The sequence below is a fragment of the Glycine max genome, chromosome 10, assembly GCF_000004515.6.
Source record: "Glycine max cultivar Williams 82 chromosome 10, Glycine_max_v4.0, whole genome shotgun sequence".
Taxonomy (NCBI): domain Eukaryota; kingdom Viridiplantae; phylum Streptophyta; class Magnoliopsida; order Fabales; family Fabaceae; genus Glycine; species Glycine max.
Genome location: NC_038246.2, coordinates 4,391,090 through 4,413,614, shown reverse-complemented (window position 1 = coordinate 4,413,614; position 22,525 = coordinate 4,391,090). Strand labels below are relative to the sequence as shown.

General features: G+C 34.9%; 3 protein-coding genes across 7 annotated transcripts; all 3 read right to left on the bottom strand.

Moving 5' to 3' along the window:
* Positions 1-499: 499 nt before the first annotated feature.
* Positions 500-3,608, bottom strand: LOC102668677 (uncharacterized). Its single transcript, XM_006588693.4, has 2 exons — positions 3,559-3,608; positions 500-3,273 (listed from the first exon to the last, which is right to left on the bottom strand). Exon 2 carries the CDS (start codon positions 3,258-3,260, stop codon positions 642-644), a length of 2,619 nt encoding a protein of 872 aa, XP_006588756.2. The 5' UTR covers positions 3,261-3,273; positions 3,559-3,608; the 3' UTR covers positions 500-641.
* A 5,320-nt stretch (positions 3,609-8,928) lies between these two features.
* LOC100808587 (pentatricopeptide repeat-containing protein At3g09650, chloroplastic) lies at positions 8,929-11,358 on the bottom strand. Its single transcript, XM_003536932.4, has one exon. It carries the CDS (start codon positions 11,262-11,264, stop codon positions 9,114-9,116), a length of 2,151 nt encoding a protein of 716 aa, XP_003536980.1. The 5' UTR covers positions 11,265-11,358; the 3' UTR covers positions 8,929-9,113.
* A 755-nt stretch (positions 11,359-12,113) lies between these two features.
* On the bottom strand, positions 12,114-21,006 carry LOC100793534 (E3 ubiquitin-protein ligase UPL4). Of its 5 annotated transcripts, none has more exons than XM_006588688.4 (19): positions 20,777-20,861; positions 20,593-20,678; positions 19,313-19,969; positions 19,113-19,223; positions 18,886-19,002; positions 18,614-18,772; positions 18,355-18,516; positions 17,506-17,658; positions 17,305-17,426; positions 16,056-17,208; positions 15,829-15,912; positions 14,245-15,468; positions 13,898-14,128; positions 13,707-13,811; positions 13,253-13,333; positions 13,088-13,156; positions 12,857-12,985; positions 12,671-12,754; positions 12,114-12,549 (listed from the first exon to the last, which is right to left on the bottom strand). In XM_006588688.4, the coding sequence occupies exons 3-19, from the start codon at positions 19,934-19,936 to the stop codon at positions 12,484-12,486; spliced, it is 4,674 nt and encodes a 1,557-aa protein (XP_006588751.1). In that variant the 5' UTR covers positions 19,937-19,969; positions 20,593-20,678; positions 20,777-20,861; the 3' UTR covers positions 12,114-12,483. The 5 variants fall into 5 exon arrangements, with proteins under 5 accessions (XP_006588751.1, XP_006588753.1, XP_006588755.1 ...); XM_006588690.4 differs by having other exon boundaries at positions 20,628-20,678; positions 20,777-20,860; XM_006588692.4 differs by lacking the exons at positions 20,593-20,678; positions 20,777-20,861 and adding an exon at positions 20,885-21,006.
* Between the last annotated feature and the right edge of the window lie 1,519 nt (positions 21,007-22,525).

Genomic DNA, 22,525 nt, shown 5'->3' with positions numbered 1-22,525 from the left:
AAATTGTTAAATAATAGTAATATTAATTATGGATACAAATATTGTTATTGGGAACTGGAACACATGTGGAGAAAAAAATCAGTGTGATTATTAATAACTTAAGTGCATGTTTGGTTGGAATTATTTCTAGAGAACTAATAACTTATTTTTTAGAAAAAATCTCAAAGTTGATATAAGTAAACAATTGTTTCTTTAAAACCAACTGAATTAAACATGCATTTGAGAGCGTGTGAAAAGGTGGCAATCATTGCCATGTGTTTTAATTTCAGAACTATAATGCTCTTGACACAAATGACCTGAGAATGAATCTACTCGTATACGTGACAATTTCATATTCAAGAGTTGCGTCTGTTTCTCCATTGATGGAATTAAAATTTAACAAATTAACATAACATAATTCTTTCCCACAGTCATATACCAGCTGAAACATGGATCTTTCCTTGTATTAGTTCCAAACTATATGCACCGTGGCAACTAAAATGTAATGGATCCTACTCTCAAATATCAATCAGTCAATTCTATGTATTAGAATGCGTGTCACCTTAGCTCAACATAATATACTAGGAATGTTGACATTCACATAAAAACACCAACCTTAATTCAACATTCTATTTAAGGTTGGAAGGGTCAACACCAAGGCATCAAACTGCTGCGCCATCCACAGAACTTGTTTCTCTTCTTTTTCTGCCTCGCTTTACTGTACCCTTTTGTTGTGGCTTACGAGGCAAAATCTTGAGGCGATAACTAACAAGTGAAGGTCCAAATATGCTGTATTTTCCAGCACTACTAAAAGCAGCTTCTGCATCCGATCGTCTTTGGAAAACCACTCTGGCGCGGTTAGTCCTCTCTAGCAGTTCAGTCTTTGATTCAATCAGTGACCCGAAACGGGCAAAAATCTTGTTGAGATCGGTTGTTGAAGGAACAGAATCCAAGTTTGTGAATTTCAGAGTCAGAGCAGTGGGGCAGAAGCCCTCTTGAGAACTCCCAACCAAATGTTCCACAAGCTTAGAAGATTCTGATCCAAGATTTCTATCATTAGCCTCTGTTAGAGTCTCAGGCAAAAAAATGGCTCTCTCATTCTGGTATTTTGTCAATGATTGGTCCTCAGGAATGCTTTGAATTATTCTATCAGGCCAATAAGAATCACTGCAAGGCTCCATTTCAGATGTCAATGCTGTTATAGAAGTTACTCCGGTCTCACCATCATGCATTTGTTCCAAAGACATTTCTTGATCCAAGGAAGCAGAATAATCAATGCTAATGGATTTTCGAAATTCTGCAAAGAAATGTACCATGTCACTAGAGCAACTTTCTCCAATTGGATCCTTGGCAGCCAAACAAAGTTGAGACCTCATGTCATTTGTAGAAGCATGCTGAAATTGGAAGAGCCTTCTATTTAGGGAATTATGGAAATAATCTTCCGAAATATTGTAAGCTGACTTCCTTTTCCTCCCACGACGCCGTGGAACTGACTTAGCCTCCTGTTCTGATGTGCCTTCACCATTTGAAATACAGAAGCCCTTCTCAGACATCAAATCTGACAAAAGTTTTTTTTTCTTACTGCGCCGCTTTTCATCCCCCGAGATGTGCTTGTGCTCCTGTTGTGTATAACCAACATGGGTTTGATAATCACATTGCTCTTTCCCTTTCAAGAATAGAGTTTCCATATCATTCTCGAACAACCCACCAAGCACTGGGAACTCAGGTAGTTGAGAATAACCCTTTGAGCAATAGAAGGCTGACAATTGGGAACGTGCAATTACAAAATCCAGCCTATCAGATTCAACAAGTGGAGACTGGGCTAATGATTTAACAAAATTGACAAGTTTCATGGGTTCAAAAGACATTGGGTTCATAATCCTGTCCCCTCCATTTCTTCTGCACAACTGATTATTGATTCCAGCATTACTAATTACTTGAGTTTTAATCTTAGAAATCACATCTCCAGGCATGCAAGGGCAGGATAAACCAAACTCAACCCGTCTTGAGACCTCATCTAAAGCACAATCAACAGCATGGTGGAAATTTTCTGAATTGCTCTGCTTGTTCATTTGCGAAAAATGCATCTGAAATGGTTTAATCATTGATACATCATTCCAAGCAAAGGTTTGATCCCCAAAATACGCTACCAGGTGACAGCCTTCCTTGAGATGCCTCTTTGCCTTCGCTGATGCAGCTGAGGCATCAAAGATCTGACCTGGCCACCAAGGATGGCCAGTCACCTTTCCCCATACTAAATCAGACACACGGAAATTCATTTCCGAAGACACTGATCCCCAGTACATGCCAACCTTCTGCGTGCTTCTGTAAGAATTCAGATCCACAACAAGATTAAAACCATGACACTCACTTTGTATATTCTCAAATAGTTCTTCAGAAACATCAACAACCATGGTTTGATTCTGCATCACATCTACATCTGCATCTACCTGAAAGGCTGGCTGTTTCAACTCACATGAAGGTTCTAGCTCAAGGCAATTCCTTGACAAGTCTTTCACATGCAAAGATTCTTCAGCAATGACATCCACACCTTCCATACATGGAATGCCATCCCGTAATTGGTAGGTTGCAACTTCTGTGGCATGCAAATCTTCCAGGCCATTTTTAGTAACCAAACTATCAGCATCATTCCTCTCGCCATCAGCCTCCACAACCATGCTTAAATTCACCAAACCATCGTTCTTAACCTCCTCCTGCGCACACTCAACCGCATCATTATCACCCCCTTGAGTCACATTATTCGACACAATGCTCGGCAAACCATTTTCAGCAACATCACTAGCCTTCTCACACCCCAGCTCACTCTGAAAACCATCATTAAATTCAATAAACAAACCCCCATAATCAAACAAAACTCCATCTGAACATTCAATCCCACTTTTCTCATCTTCATTCTTCACCGTCCCACACGAAACCTCTCTTTCTTTCTCATCACACCCTCCATCAACAACTTTCACTCCTTCCTCCAAACCACTCCCTACACCCACCAAATCAGGTTCTTCATCAAAACCCTCTTTTTCACTGCCATTAAAAACCTCCACAGAACCATTGACTCCTCTATCATCTCCAACATTAAAAACCTTCTGATCATGAACCACAACCTCACCACCACCAACATGGTCACCAATTAGGGTTTCAGAACGAGAGGAACCGACACAAATAACGTTGGACACTGATGATTCAACCCCCACAACATCATTTTCTCGACCAAACAAAACGGCCTCAGAGTTTATATCGATTTGGCCGGTATTTCCAGCCATTATCACCGAAAACCTAAAACATTAAAAAAAAAAAACATATGACACTCACATTTTACTATGTACATTGTAAACTCAGAACAACACGAGCGATGAAACGAGAAAAAAAAGAAGAAAGTTCAAACCTTTTTGTTGGTTTTTCTACAGAAAGTTGTTGTTTGTTGATAAAAAGAGAGTTGTGAATGAAAATTGAGAGTTAAAACTAAAAAGTGAGGAAAATGGTTTGAGGGATTTGAAGAGAGAGAGATAGAGAAAAAATGTTAGAGGGTTCAGAAACAGAAAGCTTTGTTTGGTTTCGTACCAGGAAAAACGCAGTTCTTGACTTGACTTCCTTTTCTTGCTGTTATGAGCCCGTTAATATTTTGGTAAGTGTATGTACACTTATTTGCCTCTCTCATTTGAAGAAAGAGCTGTACATTTTTATTTGTTTTCATTTTCATTTTCTTTTTCTCTTTGAAAATTTGTAAGTTCTCTTTTATTTTAGTATTTTAAAAATATTTTTATTTTTTTCCTGTAATTTTAAAATGCTCGAATTTTGATTTTTAAAGAGATTTATATAACTTCTGAAAAAAAAGAGATTTATATAAAGTTTTATAAATGGACGAAAAGTGATTGAGATAGTGCTTAAGAAGAAAAAATGACGCGATTGAGAATTAGAAGAATGAAAATAGGATATAATTTTTTTTAGAGAGATTAAAATTGAAATTGAAATTTTAGAAAGATAAAAAATATATTTTAATTTTTTATTTTATTATATATAAAATTTATATAAAAAGTAGTAAAATATCATTGTTTTCTGTTTTTCTTATTTTTCATACAAACTTTAAATATAAAATTAAAGAATATTTTCTGTTTTACAATTGGACTTCATTTTTTAAATATTTTCAAAAATATATTTTTTAAAATTAAAGTACTTATATTTCTTTTTTAACTGCAAGTACTTATTTTAAAAAATATTAATTTTCAGTTAAAATTAAAATAGAAAATAAATAAACTAAACTGCCCTTACTTTTCATAATAATGACTCTATTTACACGGCATCAAATTAAGGAGAAAAAATCACGGAAAAAAAACGATAATGACTCTTTATGGAAATCTTTCATTACTTCAATGAGTTCAATCGGTTATGTAAAATATTTAATCGGAGTAATGTATTGGTATTACTTTAGATCCTTAAAATCAATTTTAAAGATTGATGTTAAATGTCAGAGTATATAAATACATTTTGTTTGTGTTATTAAAATATTAGGCACGATGTTTTATTCTTTAGGAACCTTCTCAATAATTAATATGGTAAGTATTAAACGAAGTTTAATATCATAAAAGATAAAAACACTATCAAATATTTTTATTTTTATAATTTTTTTATTAATTATAAATGCAAGTTACCTTTTTAAATAATCAAATTAACTGTGATACAATTTACCATTTTTAATAATATTCAATATCTTTTTAAATTAAAGTTAAATTAATTCAATGTAAGTGGTAATCAAATTAATTATTATAAGAATTACTTTTATTAATCATATTCAAATCAATTCATGACTGATCATAATTAAAAAAAGAAGTAATTTATGTTTATGTAACAAATAATTTGATTACTTAAATGTGTGAACTTTTGTATAATATAATTTCACTTTGGATTTTGTACATGATTATACAACATAATCATGATTATGTGGAAGTGGAAAGAGTACTTTTGGAAAAAAGAAAAAAAAAAAGGAAGTGACAATCCCTTGTAAGGACCAATAGGAATAAGAATAACAACTCTTAAGGTTTTGGGATTTTAATTTTTAACCTAGTTGAGCCCATAACTTCAGTCTCTCTTGCTTAGAACATTGTCAATGCTGCCAGAGTCACTTAGACCTTGTCAAGATTCAAGAAATGCCAAGAACAATTTGTAGAATTAAAAACTTAGCTTGAAAAAAATAACAAGCAAGAATGTTATGCATTATCTTTACAACTTGTCAAGATTCAAGAAATGCCAAGAACAATTATGTAGAATTAAAAACTTAGCTTGAAACAAATCAAAAGCAATAATGTTATGCATTGTATCTTTACAACTTGAGTTCCAAAAGATGATGATTCCCCCCTAGATTTCACAACAAAGAACCTGTAACAACTTTGGCTCTTATGCAAAATAAGTATAGTTGGGAAAAAATCTGAATAATTAGGAAACAACCCCTCATTCACCAAACGTAAGTTAAATTAACAAGAAAAAACACATACACACAGAGAAATAGGCTGATATATACTTTTGTAAACCAATAACTATGGTTAAAAAAATCACCTGTTTTATTTTCTGGGAGAACTGTCGTCATGTCACCAGGTCACAAAGTTCAGCTAACTGGCAAGAAGGATCTGTATCTGCACTCAAGCCAGATAGTCTCCTCCTATGATATTCAGAATACTTGGATCATGCATTCCCGGCTTCAAGACCCTTCTATGTGGCTTGAAACTATAATAGATATTGAATTATATAGGATAAATGCATAATTTTACAGTTGATGATATTCTGTACAATATTGAATAAACATATCAAAATTCTTGATAAGGATATTTTCTTTAAATATACTATATTTATCTAAATCTATTATATCATATTATGTTAACTTTTTAAATTTTAAAAACAAGATAAAAAAGATTCATGTTTATTATGTAAATTCGAAAATTAGTGGAGACTTGATGTTTTAAATCAATTTATTCAAAGTATCCAAGCAATATTTTTTAAAAAAAAATCACTTTTCTGGCATATGTTAACCAAAGAAAAATTGTGTTACTTCATAATCAATTCTAATCATAATTAATTTTTAATTTTGTAAATTTAATTTCATTCAAAATCAATTTTGTGACAACCAATTCAAACACATTTTGACAGTTGTTTTTTTTCACATATAAACACGTATAGAAAACTTAGGCTAAAATTCTGTCTAGATAAATATAACTTACATAAATATTTAAACGTCTAATAATTTTTGTCAAAATAATAAAAACCTTACATGAAATCATACAAGGTTTGTAAAAAATATTATATAAAATGTTATGAAAAGAAGTGAGAGATTAAACGTCTGGATCCAGTTGCATAGCTTCTTTGGAGAGGAGGCAGCCATAGCCTCCCCAGTTTTTTCCTTCCCTTTTAGTAGGGGTGGGTATCCTGGTTGAGGTTTACGGGCTGATTCGTTGAGCTCGCGGACTGGGCAAATTATGAGCCTATTTTTTCACAAACATGTATAATTATAAGTAATATTTGAGTCCGATCTATTAAATTCACGGACTAAATAGATTTTATCCGTAGAGTCACAAATAGCTCGTATAAGAGAAAATTAATTTTAAAATAAAAATTATATAGATTGAATATTTGAGTTGAGGAGATTTCATAACCTTTCCTTTTAAACCCTCACTTAGCCGCACGTCTCTTTCCCCGCCCTCATTCCGCCGCGAGGCTCGAGGCATCACTTTCTCTTCCTTAGCACGGCCAGCACCGCACTACGCTTCCCTTACCCCGGCCAAATACTGCGCAAAAAGGTTACTTCCTCCTCCTCGGCTTGCACGCCGCCCCTTTCTACGCATTGCACCTCTCTCTTGCACGTTGTGTCTCCCACCTCGTCATACCTCAAACAACCAAAAACATATTTATTTAAAAAAATTATTAATTGAACCCGCGAACCGGTTCGTTTATATGTGGACTTGACAGACCAGATACGGACATAAAAAATCCGTTTAAAATGAGGATTTCACAAACTGGACTTTAAACAGATCGGAGTGACCTGCGAGTGTAAATAATTTAGTAAGTATAGAATTTATTTTATAAATAAAGTCATAAATAATTTTAAATATAATTTTTGATCATTCAGCCCTCCAAAATTTTTGGGCAACATCCACCACTGCCTAGATCGTTCAAGGACTTTAGACTGGTCAGATTGTATAATGTCATTTATAAACTGATATCTAATGTTGGGTTAAAAAATTACAAAAGCAATGGACACTGGCCTTTAGGAGCCAATATTCAAGCACCATGCCACATTTAATAGAGCTATACAATCCCAAATAAATACAACTAAACAACAATTAATTAATTATATATATATATATATATATATATATATATATATATATATATATATATATATATATATATATATATAACTATTAGTAGGGAATAAGGCGGTGCCTTTCCTCTAAGGTCACTCTAAGGGTACGGCACACTATGGAGTGGAAAAACCGGTTCGATAAAAAAACACTGAACCAAATCAATTTCAAACTGTTTTAACCTATTCGATTTTATATCCAAATAGGTGAATTAGTTTAAAATATGACTTTGGAGCCAAACTAGTTTTAAAAATTGCCTCTGAACTGAATTGATTTTGAACTAATTTTAAAGCAGTCCTAAGAACCAAACCTATTTTCAACTATTTTTTTAAAATAAAAATTTGATTCAGGTAAAATGCAATTTGGTTAACCGAACAGGTTTGGTAAAATAATTCAATTTTTTCTTTTTTCAAATCAATCTGAGTAAAAATTGGTTTAATTTTAGTGCGGTTACAATTTGGTTTGGTCCGAATTATTTTTATTTTTTTTTGCACAACCCTACGTGCAGACATCACTTGTTTGTCATCATCATACAGAAGGAAACTGGGAAAGACATGGTATTGAGATACATCTCACATCATGCTCGTTGCTAGCAGTATGACAACAGAAACAGGTAAAATGCACACACACATTCAGCATCCACACGGGTGTATTCCCAATGAATTCAACACATACATAAGAAAGTGTACATGAAATGCAAACCTTTCCTTAACTTATGCTTCATATGCAAAGTGGTACCAAGCCTAAATCATGAAAGTAGTCTAGGAATAAATTCGAGCCATAAAAAGAGCCATTGGCGTATTGGTGCCTTCGACGTTCACACTCTCAACTAGATGATATTCCTTGATGACTAGTAAGGATTATCCAACTTTATAACTATGCCCCAAGTATAGGAGGTACATTTAGCAATTGCCAAGTTTAAGCTTACGACAAATGACAAATCTAACTATAAATGACACTTGAAGACAAAATAACTAAAGGAAGTTGGTAAATAAAGCTCAAAACAATTGGGATATAACAATTAGAGAAAATTCATTTCCTTTTACTACTTCATCCAAATAAATGTGACTGTAGATTAATCCTAATATACATTTTTTATGCAATCAGAACTGGCTATTTCACAAGATTCTGCAAATATTACGTTAGTTCAGTAAAAGATTCTGCAGTTCAAGCAAGAGTCTGTTTCTGCACTCAAGCCAGAATACTTGGATCATGCATTGCCCAGCTTCACCTTCTCTGTGGCTTGAAACTAGAACAGATAATGAATTATATAGGATAAATGCATGATATAATATAATTTTACAGTTGAAGACGTTCTGTACAATATCGAATAAACATATCAATAATCTTGATATTTTCTTTAAATATACTATATTTATCTAAATCTATTATATCATATTACCTCTGTTCCTATTTATAAGAAACAAGTTATAGTCTAAAATTCAGTATAACTTGTTTCTCATAAAAAGAAACAAAGGTAGTATTATATTAACTTTTTAAATTTTGAAAAACAAGATTAAAAAAGATTCATTTTATTATGTAAATTAAAAAATGAATGGAGACTGATGCATAAAAAAAAAAGTCATCGAAATTATTCATTGATTTCATACCTGGGAAACCTGTGTTTTAATTACAAAACGACATTGCAGTTGTAGAGTACAATAGGCACTTTTTTTTGTTAACTAAACATTTATTTCTACATTGTAGAATAGAAGTGTCCTTTCTCATACTTGAGTATGTTTTGACAAGCTATGAAAGGGGGAGCAACTAAACCGAATCAGAGGTATTGCCATACCCTTCCATAGGTTCTAACCGCCACTCACTTCCATCATAATAGGAATTAGGCAAACCCAGCCAAAACTTAAACGCCTCAGCAGCCCTTTTCCTCTCTACTCTTCTGTCTTGTCTAGCCCTTGAAGCATGCTTACTAGTAAACATTCTTGAATGCATTTCCACATAGATTCTAGTAAACTTGGTCTTGTTGGGAGGTATCCCATTCTCCTCCATGCAAGCCACTATTTCCAATGCCTTTCTAAAGAAAGCAGCCCTCACACAGATATCAGCAATAGTATCTAAAAGCGCTCCATCCGGTTTCAACGGAGGAACAGAAGAATCAGATTTCCCCCCTTCCTTTCCCACCTCACACCTCTCCTTCACTTCGTTCCAAAGCAGAAGTGCCTCTCCGGGTTTCCTTGCCAATGCAATTCCGTTGGCTAAACTGCCATAAGTGCCCACATCAGGGTGAAATCCACTCTCCTTCATCTTCTGAACCACTTTCTTCGCCTCTTCCACCAACCCCAACCTGCAATATCCTTCCACCAACATGTTCCACGCGATCAAATCCACCTTCACCCGAGGGTCACTGTCCATCTCGTTAAACACTCTGTGAGCAAGCTTCGGCTGACCCGAGTATGCGAAAGCCTTCATCAAAGTAGTGTAACTAATCTTGGTGGGAGCTATTCCTCTTGCTCTCATCTCATTAAAGAAGGAAAGAGCCCCAGCACTGTCATCCACCAGTATACACCCATCAATGAGTATGTTATAAGACACCACATCCGGCTGTATCCCTGCATCATCAACCATCTCCTTGAGCAATTCCCTTGCCTTATCTATCTGCAGCTGTTTGCAATAACCCTTGAGGAGAACATTGTAAGTTATCAAATTCGCAGGCACGCCAATCCTGGTCATCTCAGCAAGAACCTGACGAGCGCGGTCCATGGCACCCACCTTAACAAGTGCCGAAACCACAGTGGTGTAGGAAACATGATCAGGTTGACTACCCTTATCATCCAGCCGCCGCATCGCCTCAAGCATCCTCACCGTATCACTCACACGTCCTGCATTCATATAACCCTTCATTAGAGTGGTGTAAGTCCTAGTGTTTGGAGCATAACCTTTTGGCAACAAGGGTGGTTCAACCTCATTGCCACTTTGATCGACCAAATTCGGAAGCAACTTCTCAAAAATGCAATCATTGTCATCATCATCATCATCATCATCATCATCATCATCATCACTTGATTCATTACCACTCGAATACTCTAAATTGCTACACTCCTTCAGCACCCTACAAATATCCCTCCTTTCTTCCCTCATTGCCTGAACCAATTTCTCAGCAGTTTCCAAATCACCAAACTCAACATAAGCAGAAACAAGGGACTGCAAAGTGGTGACACAAAAAGGAATCTCCAACTGAAGAACCCTCTCCAGAACAAACACAAGCAAGTCCTTTCTACCAATTCTACAACACAGCTTAATCATAGTGTTATAACTCAACGCATCAGGGGCAACATTGAACTGCGGCATTTCATCGAACACCTGCAAGAAGGCCCTGGGATCACCCAAATTGGCGCAGGCGTTGAGCGCGGCGTTGACGGCGGCCGTGTCGGGGCGCGACGCGGCGGCCATGGCGGGGTCGGGGAGCCGGCGGAGGCGGCGCGTGACGGAGCGGAAGAGCTGGAGGGCCTCGGCGGGGCCATCGCCGCGGTCAGGGGAGGAGGCGAGGCAGGCGACGACGGCGGTCCAGGCCTTAACGTGGGGGAGGTAGCCGGAGCGGAGCATGGAGCGGAGGAGGGAGGCGGCGTAGAGCGTGTGGTTGGCCTTGGTGGCGGAGACGGCGAGGAGGCCGAGGCAGTTGGCGTCGAGGCGGTGAAGCTGGCGCTCATTGCGGAGGCGGGTGACGATGGACTGGGCGCGCGTGAGAGAAGAGAGTGTGTTCTGGTAAGAGAGCTGAGAGACCAAGCGACTGAGGCAGGTGGGGTTAGGGAGGTGCGTGGAGTGGGAGTAAGCGAGCCAGGCTTCTTCGGTTTTGCGGTCTCGAAGGAGGGAGAGAAGCTTCTGGTCGCGGGGTTCCGGGGAGTTTGTGGTGGTGGCGCGTTGGAAGGGAGAGAGTGGGGGTTGTAAGAGTGTGGCGTTCATTTGGGATAAGGAAGACTAACTAATAATGGATTTGGCGCTAACTACGTTTTTGGTGTTCCCTTCACAAACTCATGGATGTCGGATTTCGATTCTCTGCCACGCTACGCAACTGCTATAAAAAATATTCATAATAATTTCACTGGTTCATATTATTTAATTTTATTAATCTTAAACTAAAAATAAAATTATTTTTAAAATATTTTTTTTTATAGAAATTAGATATCAAATGAAAAACATTTTTATAATAATAATATTAAATTAGATAAATTAATTAAATTTATTTATATTTAAGTCTAAAATAGAAGATCATTTTAAAGTATGTGGGTAACTCCCTTCGTTCCATATTACCACGTGACATTTAGGATTTTGGTACAAGAACCAACGAATGTAATTTTTTTGTTGAATTTTATAAGAAAAACATTGAAGCAACTTTTTTAATGGAACAACTCTCTTGAATGCTATCGATGGAACCGCTTACACAACACTTATTATCCCCAATATAAGTAGTTAGGCACTTTTTCTCTCCGATGGGGCAACTCTTTTTTTCGATGAATCTTACCAAAAAGCTCTTACATTATTACCAATTTTTTTAGGAACATTATTACATTTTATTAACTTAATATGCAATCAAGTCATCTCAAGTTTCTGTCATGGAACAGTACAAAACTGTCAATGGAGTTAAACTCATTTGGTTGAAGCAAATTATTGTAAATTTCCATTGTCTTCGATTTTGACATATTAAAAAAAACAGTGCAAAACTGTAAATGGAAATTAAAAAATAAAAAAGAAAGTGGTACGAGATTTAAAGGAGAATCAAATACTACAATTTAAAACCATCTCAGATGCAACTTAAGCAAAAGATAAGAAACCACTATCATTATGCAAGTAAACGACTAAAATTTTAATGATTAAGGTTCCTGTACAAATACTGTACATCAAATATCAAGCGTGACCCTTAAAAAGTGCCCTCCGTGTCTGTACAGCTGATACAAGTCAATCAACTAAACTATCAGCGTGCTATGTACACACCCCCAACAATTTTTTGTAGTCAGTGAAGATAGAAGCTTCATCGCCGAGTGACTCGTGTGACCACCACTGCAATAAACTCATTTAGACCACTGCCAGCAAGCCACTAGCACCCTTATCTACATAACTATCAATTACCCTAATAATTACATCTTCATAATTCTTCAATTATGGACCAGTTAAGAGAGTGCAATTATGAAAGGTGGAAAGATCCTTGACCCTCTGTTATGGCATACAAGAGCTTCTCTTTCATCCTTTCCTGAAATAGAAGAAAGTTGCTAAAGAATATTAAGGCTCAAATGTAAGAAAATCATTTTCCAAAACATTTTTTATGTGTTTTTACTAATACAAGTTTGAAATAGTATAAATTGATAAGGTACTTTTGATGAGTACGGAGGCAGCTTGAGATAATTTGCACAAGTCATCACGCTAGGTAGGTCTGTGTCTGCCCGGTTGCTACAATGCTGTTAAAACAAACGATTATAAGTAAATAACACAAAGAAAAAATGGGTTATTGTTAAGGATAAAAATCCACACAAAAAATATTAAGTATATAATCAGCAAACCTTTCGGACAATAGTTAACTTCGGATTGAGAGATGCCAATCCTCCCGGAGGAAGGCGAGGCGCGCCCGTCACAAACTGCAGAAATGCTCGTCGCTGTCCATTATCAAACTCTCGGACAATCTCCAACAACTGGGTCCACAGCAGGACACAGATCATAAAGTTATGAGATTCAGGTTAAGAAATCAAAATATGTTCAAGTAAGATCAAAAGTTTAATATGCATAATGCTTACATTAACAATGGGAGGACTGCTAGCAGTATACCCATGATCAAACTTAATGTGATCTCCAAACTCGTTGACCTGCTAACACGACATTATTTATTTTAATTGTTCTTCCTCTCCTCTAAAAAAGAAAAGAACATATACAAATTGAAAAAGAATGAAATTTGTACTTACAGCCCAAGAGTCATACTCTCCACAAAGCATTCGCTCAAGTTCTTCTTCATTGAAAATCCGAAGATGATCAATGGAGAAAACCTGAAAGTAGAAGACAAATTAGAAAAAAAATGAGAATCACAGTGAAGATATAGTAGAAATTCATGAACAGTATTGTAAATGGTAAATCCAAAAGAAAACTTCATATTCACTATATATACAGTTACTGATCTTGATGGCATACAATGAAGACACAATAAGAAATGACATAGAAGAGGATCAAACACAAAACCTAGTTCTGATGATATATTAACTAAGGAATCACATGTAAGCAGTGTCTAATAGTCCAAATATTTTCATCACCTAGGTTGAGGAGTCTTGAGCATCAGACTTCTTTCATTCTCATGTTTTAAGTTACTTAAAAAAAAATAGAAGCAACAAGTATTTTGAATATTATTAAGACAAAGTGAGAGACCTGGTTAAAGCCAGATTTAAAAGCTTCCACTTGTCTTGAAACTCCAGACCTCACAGTTGCATCGACAATAAGAGAAACATAATCCTCCAAGTTTCTCATATTTACCTACAGAAAAAGATAAATTTATATTCTTCCATTGAAAGGATGAAAGTGAGAATTGAATTGCAAAAAAATGTCAAGCAATGCCATACCATGGTATGATCGGTCCCTGAAGCAAGAACAATATCAGGAAACCCAGGAAGAGTAAAATCAAGACAAAGATCTTCAATGCTCATATCTCGAAAGCTTAGTCCATATTGCAACTCGGAATTCCCTCCACTGACAGATTCCATAAATTTCTTCCTCATAACTAATGCTTGAAACTCTTGTAGCACCTTACCAAGCCCAGGATCAAAGGATTGTATGTCGTAGAGAGAAAGTTCCTGAAGAGATGGTAATAAGCAGAGAGATTTAGTCAGTTATAAGGACAACTATAAATCTTACTGTGTGTTGCTGGGTTGCAATGCGAAGTTCATTAGTTGCACTGAGAATTGGTTACCTTTCCAAGAATAAGTTTATAGAAAGCTTTTGAGAAGTGAAGATCTAAGATCCTTCCATCTTGAAGTGCTTTAGCAACAACTTGGCCTAGAAGGAAAAAATTCTTTGTTACTTCAGAGAACTGTATGCCACCAGATGTATCTTGCATTGATGACCATGGACGAGGAAAGAGTCCATAAAAGGAATGAACTCCTATTTCCTCAGCCTGCAAGTTTGTCTTGAGGGTAAAGGAAGAATCATCTTCTCTCCACATGGCCAAGCCAGATTTCTGGAACTCCTGGCACACCAACGTATAAAATTCCAAAGTTGGTCCAAGACCAGTGCCCACTTCTTCATCATATTCCACCTCAAGAACCACTTTATTACTGGCATGCAGGTCCATCATTTGTGCAGCAGATTCCAAAATCCGGTCGCGATGAACTAAAAATTTCTTTCGAGGCAATCCACCAGGGCTCAGTCGCCTGTCACTTACTGTTCCTGAGCCGTTGTGAGAAGGTTGGACTTGTGGCTGACCAAATGCTGCCAATCTGAAGTATTTGCATCTTGCCTCAAAACTAAATAAGAAAGGACATGAAGCCATTAATTGATTACACCACAATGGCATACCACAAATGGAGACAGCCAAAGAGTCCCTCATCTGTTGCTCTAGCTTCTCTGTCAACTTACTGCTTACAAACTCAATCTGTGGGACAGAAGGAACTGTTATTTTTAGACTATCCAGGTTATCAACTTTCCCTTGGGCAAAAGCACAAATTCTTTCACGCGACATAAGGTGAAATATAATTCTGTTCATGCTTTCCAAGCTTTTAAGAAGAAACAAAATATCATAAATTGGACTGGACATCTCCAAATCAGAAACTAGTTCACAAGAGAACATGTCTGAGAAAAAAGGAGTATGCTGATAATAAGCTAAAACTTTTTCATCAGAGAAATGCTGGGGTGAAGAATGACATTCTGGAGGTATTACATCCTCAGATTCTACATCCCTTCTATAGGTTATTATGTGCACTTGACTCCACAGTTTTGCACTAGAAAAAGAATCTGCATTTTTTTTTATTATATGGTGAAGAATTGCCTGATATAGAGTCAATTTATGATCCAGGTGTTGTCCTTCGAGGTAAAAATCAAGCTTTTGACCAGCTTCATTGCTACAAGATGCAGGATGCTGTTTTTCTAGTTTTGAGTTTGGTTCTGTATTCATTTGCAGTTCCTGTTCAGCATAACCCTGATAGAAAAAGGCACAAAGAGTTCAAATACATTCAAAAGTGCAACATATACTTGTTATCATAAAGAAAATTAGTAAAAGATTTTTTGTAAAAAGAGATACAAGAATGACAACACAAGTAGCAAGTTTAAGGTAAAGAATAACACAAATGGAAAAGTATTAATATCTAAATAAAAATGGAAAATTATACTCAAGTAACCAGAAAATTTATATAATCTTAATTGATTTAAAAGTTAAAAACTGTAAAATGACACAATTTGGAAAACACATCAAGCTTAAATGCCAAGAACAATTATGTAGAATTAAAAACTTAGTTTGACAAAAATAACAAGCAAGAATTTTATGCATTATCTTTACAACCTGAGTTCCAGAGGATGATGATTCCCCAGCATTCTCATTGACTGCTTGACCAGGTCTAGGCTGTGACAACTTTGCCTCTTCCATCTGCAAAATAATATAGTTGGGAAAAAAATCTAAATTAAAACAAAAATCTCATTAACCAAAAATAATATAAATTAACAAAGGAAAAAACACACAGAAATAGGCAGATAGTTCTGCAAATCAATAATTATGGTTACAAATATCACCTGTGTTTCAGGGAGATCTGTCATCATGTCAGAAGTCCTTAAAATTACGGGAATTTCAACTGGGACTGAACTTGCATTTGATGGTGATTGAAGGGGAGAAGGACTTTCAGGTTGCGACACTACTTGGACAGATGACGATCTAGCATGCTCTGTGCCTTTTGCACTGACCTTTGGCCATAGATATCTTTCAATGGAATGCACAGAAGAAAATGGGTCAACAGTATGAAAATCCTCAGTGTAGTCATTCAGGAAAGTCTCTCCCTCTCCCTTGACAAAACGAACTTTCAGGCAAGGGTAAGGAATGGAACACCCATTAGGAACAGTAGCAAATGAATTTCTCAGTTTTGGTCCATTGCTCAGAACAATAGGAAAAGCTTCCAATGAAGCCAGTGCAGTCTGCAAGTTCCTGATTAACATAGAAAGGGGTGTTTCACCTGAGAGAGGCTGAGAAGCACATAAGCATACACTAGCCAAAGCCTCAAATCGTTTTTCTATGACAAGATTATAATTACAAACACCATGTACTCTCTTTTTTTCCCTGATATACTGACCATGAGATAAACAATTAACAAGTGATTTCACGACTCCACTTTCAATAAATTCAAAAGTAGAAACTTGTTCCTTGCCAGTAAGCTTGTCCATAATTTGATATAATATATTATTGATCTTCTCTTCATGCACAGCAAGAGCACCACTGTCAGTAGACATGCTCAACAAATCATTAGAAAGTGCTCTGAGATTCTGTAGAATACCAGTCAATCCTTTCTCAGAATCAAATAATTCTGGTGCTAAGAATTTGTTTTTTATATGCGTTGCAAGATTATAGAGAGAGTCTTTGTCCAGTTTGCAATTTCTGGCTTCTAAGGATGTAGGGGATTGGCCAGTTGAAAATGCAAAACATAAACACTTGAGGGCATCTCTTGAAGAAGACTTTTGACTAGAGTCCAATGACAGCTGAATGCCACCAAATGCTGGGTACATCAACTTTGAAGATCTTTCTGGTGTTAATAGTGCCTCAATGGCAAAAAAGACACCTTCCTTTACAAACAACTTTAGGAAATCATCTGAAAAATTTTGAAGGATTATCTCAGCAATTTGTAATGCTAACATTAGCATGTGGTGATCCTTTCGAGTGAATACTCCAGCCAAAAAACTGCCATGTTAACCAGGTAAAATCAACATCAATATATTTAATAAAATTCATTTAATAGTCAATAATGAAACACTAAGGAAAGGAGGCCTGCTTCACCTTGAAATATTGGCATTCTTAAGCAATGCAACAAGCATGTCAGATTTGCTCAAACTAACCAACTTGTACATTACAGATAGACTCCCATAGCAAACATATAAACTCGCACCAGAATTGAACACCTGTACAAGGATGGTAGGTATTGAAATGTAATTAAAATAAAGGAAGATCGTTTAGTTAATTACAAAAAAATCAACTAACCTGGATTAACATGGGAAACACATCCATTCCAAGTCTTCGCAGAAGATCTGGGCTATTATCTAGAAAGGATTCTTTGTCTAGCATGAGTTGATCATTCTCATCTTTAGCCCGGACAGGGAGAAGCTCATTTAGCAATTTGAGTGCTTCATATACCTAGCAAATCGGCAAACTATATGACACACCTTTCACACGGCTTATTTATAAGAAATCTAACAAATCTCATCCTTGAATACATTAGAAAAGATAACCGTTTTATGTACTTCTGAATGACATTAAATGCATTTTAATAATATATGTTCTTCATATTGATTATTAACTCTGAATACTCGATAAAATCTTGTTATGTTTGTTAAATAAATATGAAGAACAGATTTTAACAAACACAACAAGAACAGAAAATTTAACTCCGAATACTTTTAATGCATAGGTACAGTAAAGCTCATACAGTCATACCATAAGCAATTGGGTGAAGAGTAAGGATGCTTTTAGGGGCTAAATACCAATATTGCATTTGATAAAAATATATACTTCTCAGAAAGGATATGATAGCTTTAACTTTTTTTAAAGAATTATCGAAGACATGTTTAAAAAAAATAATAATAAATATCTAAGTTTTCAAAAAAAAAGGTTTGTGTTTTCTTTGAAGTTACAAAAAAAATAGCTTCTAAAAAATTGTATCACATAAATGCCATAATCACTAAACTTAAAAAATTATGAAAACATTACCAATCAAAAAATTCATCACAACTAAATATACCTATATTTTTCAATTTGGAAATAAGAAATTAATCAAGCTGTGCTGCTGCACACTAGTTAAAGACAGAACAGAGTGGAGCCTAAGTTACATACCCGATTACAGTGTCCACCAACAAGCAGTGAAGTTGATACTCCATGTGAGAGGTCAAATGTAGATAATATCTCTCTCAGTATGCTGCTTATATTGAGTTCATATAAAGTCCTGAAGGCTACAAGTGACCCAGATGAAAGTTTGACAAGTAATCCTATCAATCCCTGACAAACAAAATAATAGATTTACATCAACTTTAAAGTTCATAAGAAAAAAAGGGAAAGTTTTAGGATATGAATATGGCAGATAAAAATTGCTTACATTGTATATTAATGGAGATAGCGATGTCTGACCATTTAAACTTAAAAGATGTGTAACCTGTTGAATCAGTCCATGGTTACAAAGCTCATCCAACATTTCAGAGGACTGCGCAACTCGCTCCACAATTTTGATTAAGCAGGTAGCAACATTTTCAACAAGCTGCAGAATTATATTTGCAGTTCAGTAGATATTAGCGAAGGGAAGATGAAACCACAACACAATGAAAAGATACAAATCTGAATTATAAGCATCTGAAATCAATTCACCGGTACCTGTCGATCCTCATACTGAAGAAGATTGCACAGTATAGGCACTGCCTCCATGAAAGGTGAAGGGCTTTCAGAAGGAAGCTTCTTACATATGTTCACCACAGTAGCAAGTGCAACTCTCTGGTGAAAGGGGGAGAATACATAAACCAATAAAACTCATGTCGTGAAGGATGACAAGAAAAAATCGTCATTACTCATGAAGATGATGCCCTATTATGTTAGAGCCTTACCTGTGTGCTTGTTGAGAAGAAGTCAATATAGTTCAGAACAGCCATAATTGTCCCAGCCTGTAAGCAAGCAAGTGGTTGCTCGCGTGATATTTTTTCCAATGCTTGGAGACACTTCATAAATTCAACATCAATAAGTTACATTGCTTTCTTTCTCTATTAAAAACAAAACATATACTATGGACGAGCAAAACAATAATTACCTGTTCAGCTACATCTTGATACTCAATTGCCAATAATCTTTGACATAAAGTAGTAACAGCATCATGACGAACAAGAAAAGCAGCTGATCGAGGATACAGATCGCAGATATAGGTGATGGCCCTAATGGAAAACAACATTATATCTGGGTTACTCTCATGCTGTGCCAGCTTTACAAGTAGTGGTGATAACAAGTCTGAAGTCATGCTGGAGATTGAACCCTCTGTACAAAATGACAGAACCTCACAAAGTTCGGTTAGTACGGCTAATTGAAGAGAGGGTTCAGTCAGACCACTCAAGCTAGATATAATAGTTTTAAATTTCCCATGATCACTGGACAGTCTCTGCCTGTGATATTCATGGAGAGTGCTGTGATGCTGCTCCATGTCATCTGAATCACACGATCCATAAGCCGAATCCTTCTCTGGCTCTCCCTCTGATTGACTCGAAGCCGAAGCAGATGAGGAAGTATCCATGTCATGATCATGCGCCTCCACTGTTGAATTCATCTGGGTTTGAACTGATGAGTTTGAAGTACTTGGTCTAAAATCCAATGAACTGCACGCCCGCTTATCAGCAGGCAGTTCATCAACCATCTCAGGACGCTTTTGGCCTCGACTTCCCATGAATTGCCTCTACACACAAATGGAAACAGAACCCTGCACAGTTCAAAACCTTAATCAGTTTTCATTCATCACCATAATAAATCCTTAACCACATATAAACCAAACAAACAACTTTGAATTCTGAACCAAAAACTGACATTTTGTTGTTTCTGTAATTTAACTTGAAAAAAAGGGTAAATTAATAACTGCGATCCAAAACAACCAAACTCTTATTCAAAGCTTTCCTCAAATATAACCATCATAAGTAGTAGTCATTATTCTTTTTCTTAATTTTCAACATCATCTCAGTTAAATTACTCATCAAAACCTTATTCACAAAAAAATGGGGACAGAGCTGCTGTGGGTGCCGATGATGCATTCTTACAACATCATAAACGAAAGACTAAATCAATTTAAAAACTGAAACCTCAGAGTGAACAAATCAAACACCACAATTTCCACAACAGATAAATATGCACACACAAAAAATTAATAAACAAAAAAAGGGAAACAAAAATACAAAGCAATTATTATGAAGAAACAAACACACAATGACAGCAAAAAGAACACGATCAGTGGCAAAAACAATCACGAGAAGTTGAAGACTCAAAACGACAACAGTTTCAAATTACTATCGAAGACGCAGTTTTCGTATCAACAAAATAACACAAACAAACCGATGATGTTATGGTGAATTTTAAGGAAACGCTACTCTTCTTTCTTTCTTCTTTCTTCGTCTTACTTCTTCGCCGAATTGTTTATTCTGAGAGAATAACAATAAAATAATGGATTGATGAACAATTAAGTAAATTGATGAAAAAAAATAGAAAAAGGAGAAAAAAAATAAGAATTGAAGAAAACCAGGGGAAGGAAGAAAGGGTGATTGCACACGCTTGCAACTGGAAAACAAAACATAGGGTGATGACAGTGTAAATATATTTATGTGGGGTGATTATTGATGTTAATTACCGATTAGTCTCGTTGCTAATCCCTTATAATTAACAAGGAATGGATATTCTGCTAGTGAGGTGCATGAAGCTTGATGCACTTCTCAATCAAACCTATACTATATATATCACTTCTGTTTGGGCTTTTGGATTAGGTTTACAAATTTGGTTGTGATGAAATTCTATTTTTTTTAACAAAGGAGGGTTTTAATTTTTTTTCATTTAAGTCGAAAATAGGATAATAAATCAAAAAAGTATTAGTCAATTCGTTAAATAAGATATGTGAATGTTATTGTAAATCATTAGTATTGTATTTACGAATAAAAAAAATACAATAATAAAAAATATGAATAAGATAATATATATATATATATATATATAAAGAATGATCAAAACTTAATAAAAGTAGTTTAAATCATCAAATCAATCTTTTGAGGTAAATATCACCTGAAAATTTGAAAATAAAACTAAAAAATATTTTTTTATTGTTTTGTTGAGTTTGATTCGATCTTCATTATTTTATTGTTGAGACTTAAAACTAAATAAATTAAATTGAACATTATAATAATATTTTATCTTTTTATGAATAATCATTTCTATACGAGAAAGTGTAATTCAATAATGCATTGTCATTTATGATTTTAAAAGTATTAAAATTTCAAAAGTTCAATAAAAAGTGTAATTTATCTATCACTTTAACCTTATTAATAAAAAACTTTTGTTTATGTATTAAAAAAAAACTTTTATTTACATGATAATTGATGGTGCATAAGTTATCATTATGATAACTTGATACATACATAACAAGTAATAATATATAAGTGGATGATAAATGATAGTTGAAGTATTAATTTATTGTCATTTTGTAACTTGATTGATACATATGCATTGACTAGTCAAGTGTCATTTACCTATGCACCATCAATAATTGTCATATAGGTACACGTGTTAACTTTAATAAAAATCTTTTAACAGCAAGATTATAAAGAACAAACAAATTATATTTTATGAGACATTTTTAAAATTCTAGTACTTTCACGAAATTAAGGGACAGTTAATTACATTTTACTAGTCATTTCAACTTTCTATAACGATGACATGTGATTTTTATAGTATGAAATTTTGTTTATGTTAAAATATGAGGAGGGATATGAGTTTATATCATTGATTTTTTTTACTGTAAGTTTTTATCATTGATAAACATAACATCTTCATTCTATCATTCTCACATAGGGTAATTGTGCTCAAATATTCTACCTGTTAAAAATATCATTAAATTCCTCTATCCTTTATATTATATATAAAATTAAAATAATTATCTTGAATAATAAGGTCATAGATTTAAATAATAAGAATAAGGTCGTAGATTTAAATATTAGTATGACCATTCTACACCAAAAAGATAAATATTTTTTAAAAGATGAGATAAATCAATTTAAATAACAAAAATCTATTATATAGATAATATTTATAATTTGTAAATGTTACCAAACGTGTACCAATTAAACGCTTTAATTTAGATTGTGAAGCAACTTTTAAATGCATTTTATAGCATACTTAAATAAAAGAAATCATTATGAAATCAATGCTACGTGGTTCCAAAATTAAGTATCCGTTGCTCTTGCTCCATTGATCCGAAATGAGGTCTCCATTGATTGCGATG

Bases quoted from the DNA above. Each gene is read 5' to 3' on its own strand.
- LOC100793534 (XM_006588692.4), bottom strand. From the start codon at position 19,936: ATGGGAAGTCGAGGCCAAAAGCGTCCTGAGATGGTTGATGAACTGCCT. The intron at 17,427-17,505 runs GTTAGTTGATTT...ATCCTTGTACAG, and splicing joins TGTTTCCCATGTTAATCCAG to GTGTTCAATTCTGGTGCGAG. The intron at 14,129-14,244 runs GTAACCAATTCT...CCATCTCTTCAG, and splicing joins ATAAACTTATTCTTGGAAAG to GAACTTTCTCTCTACGACAT.
- LOC102668677 (XM_006588693.4), bottom strand. From the start codon at position 3,260: ATGGCTGGAAATACCGGCCAAATCGATATAAACTCTGAGGCCGTTTTG.
- LOC100808587 (XM_003536932.4), bottom strand. From the start codon at position 11,264: ATGAACGCCACACTCTTACAACCCCCACTCTCTCCCTTCCAACGCGCC.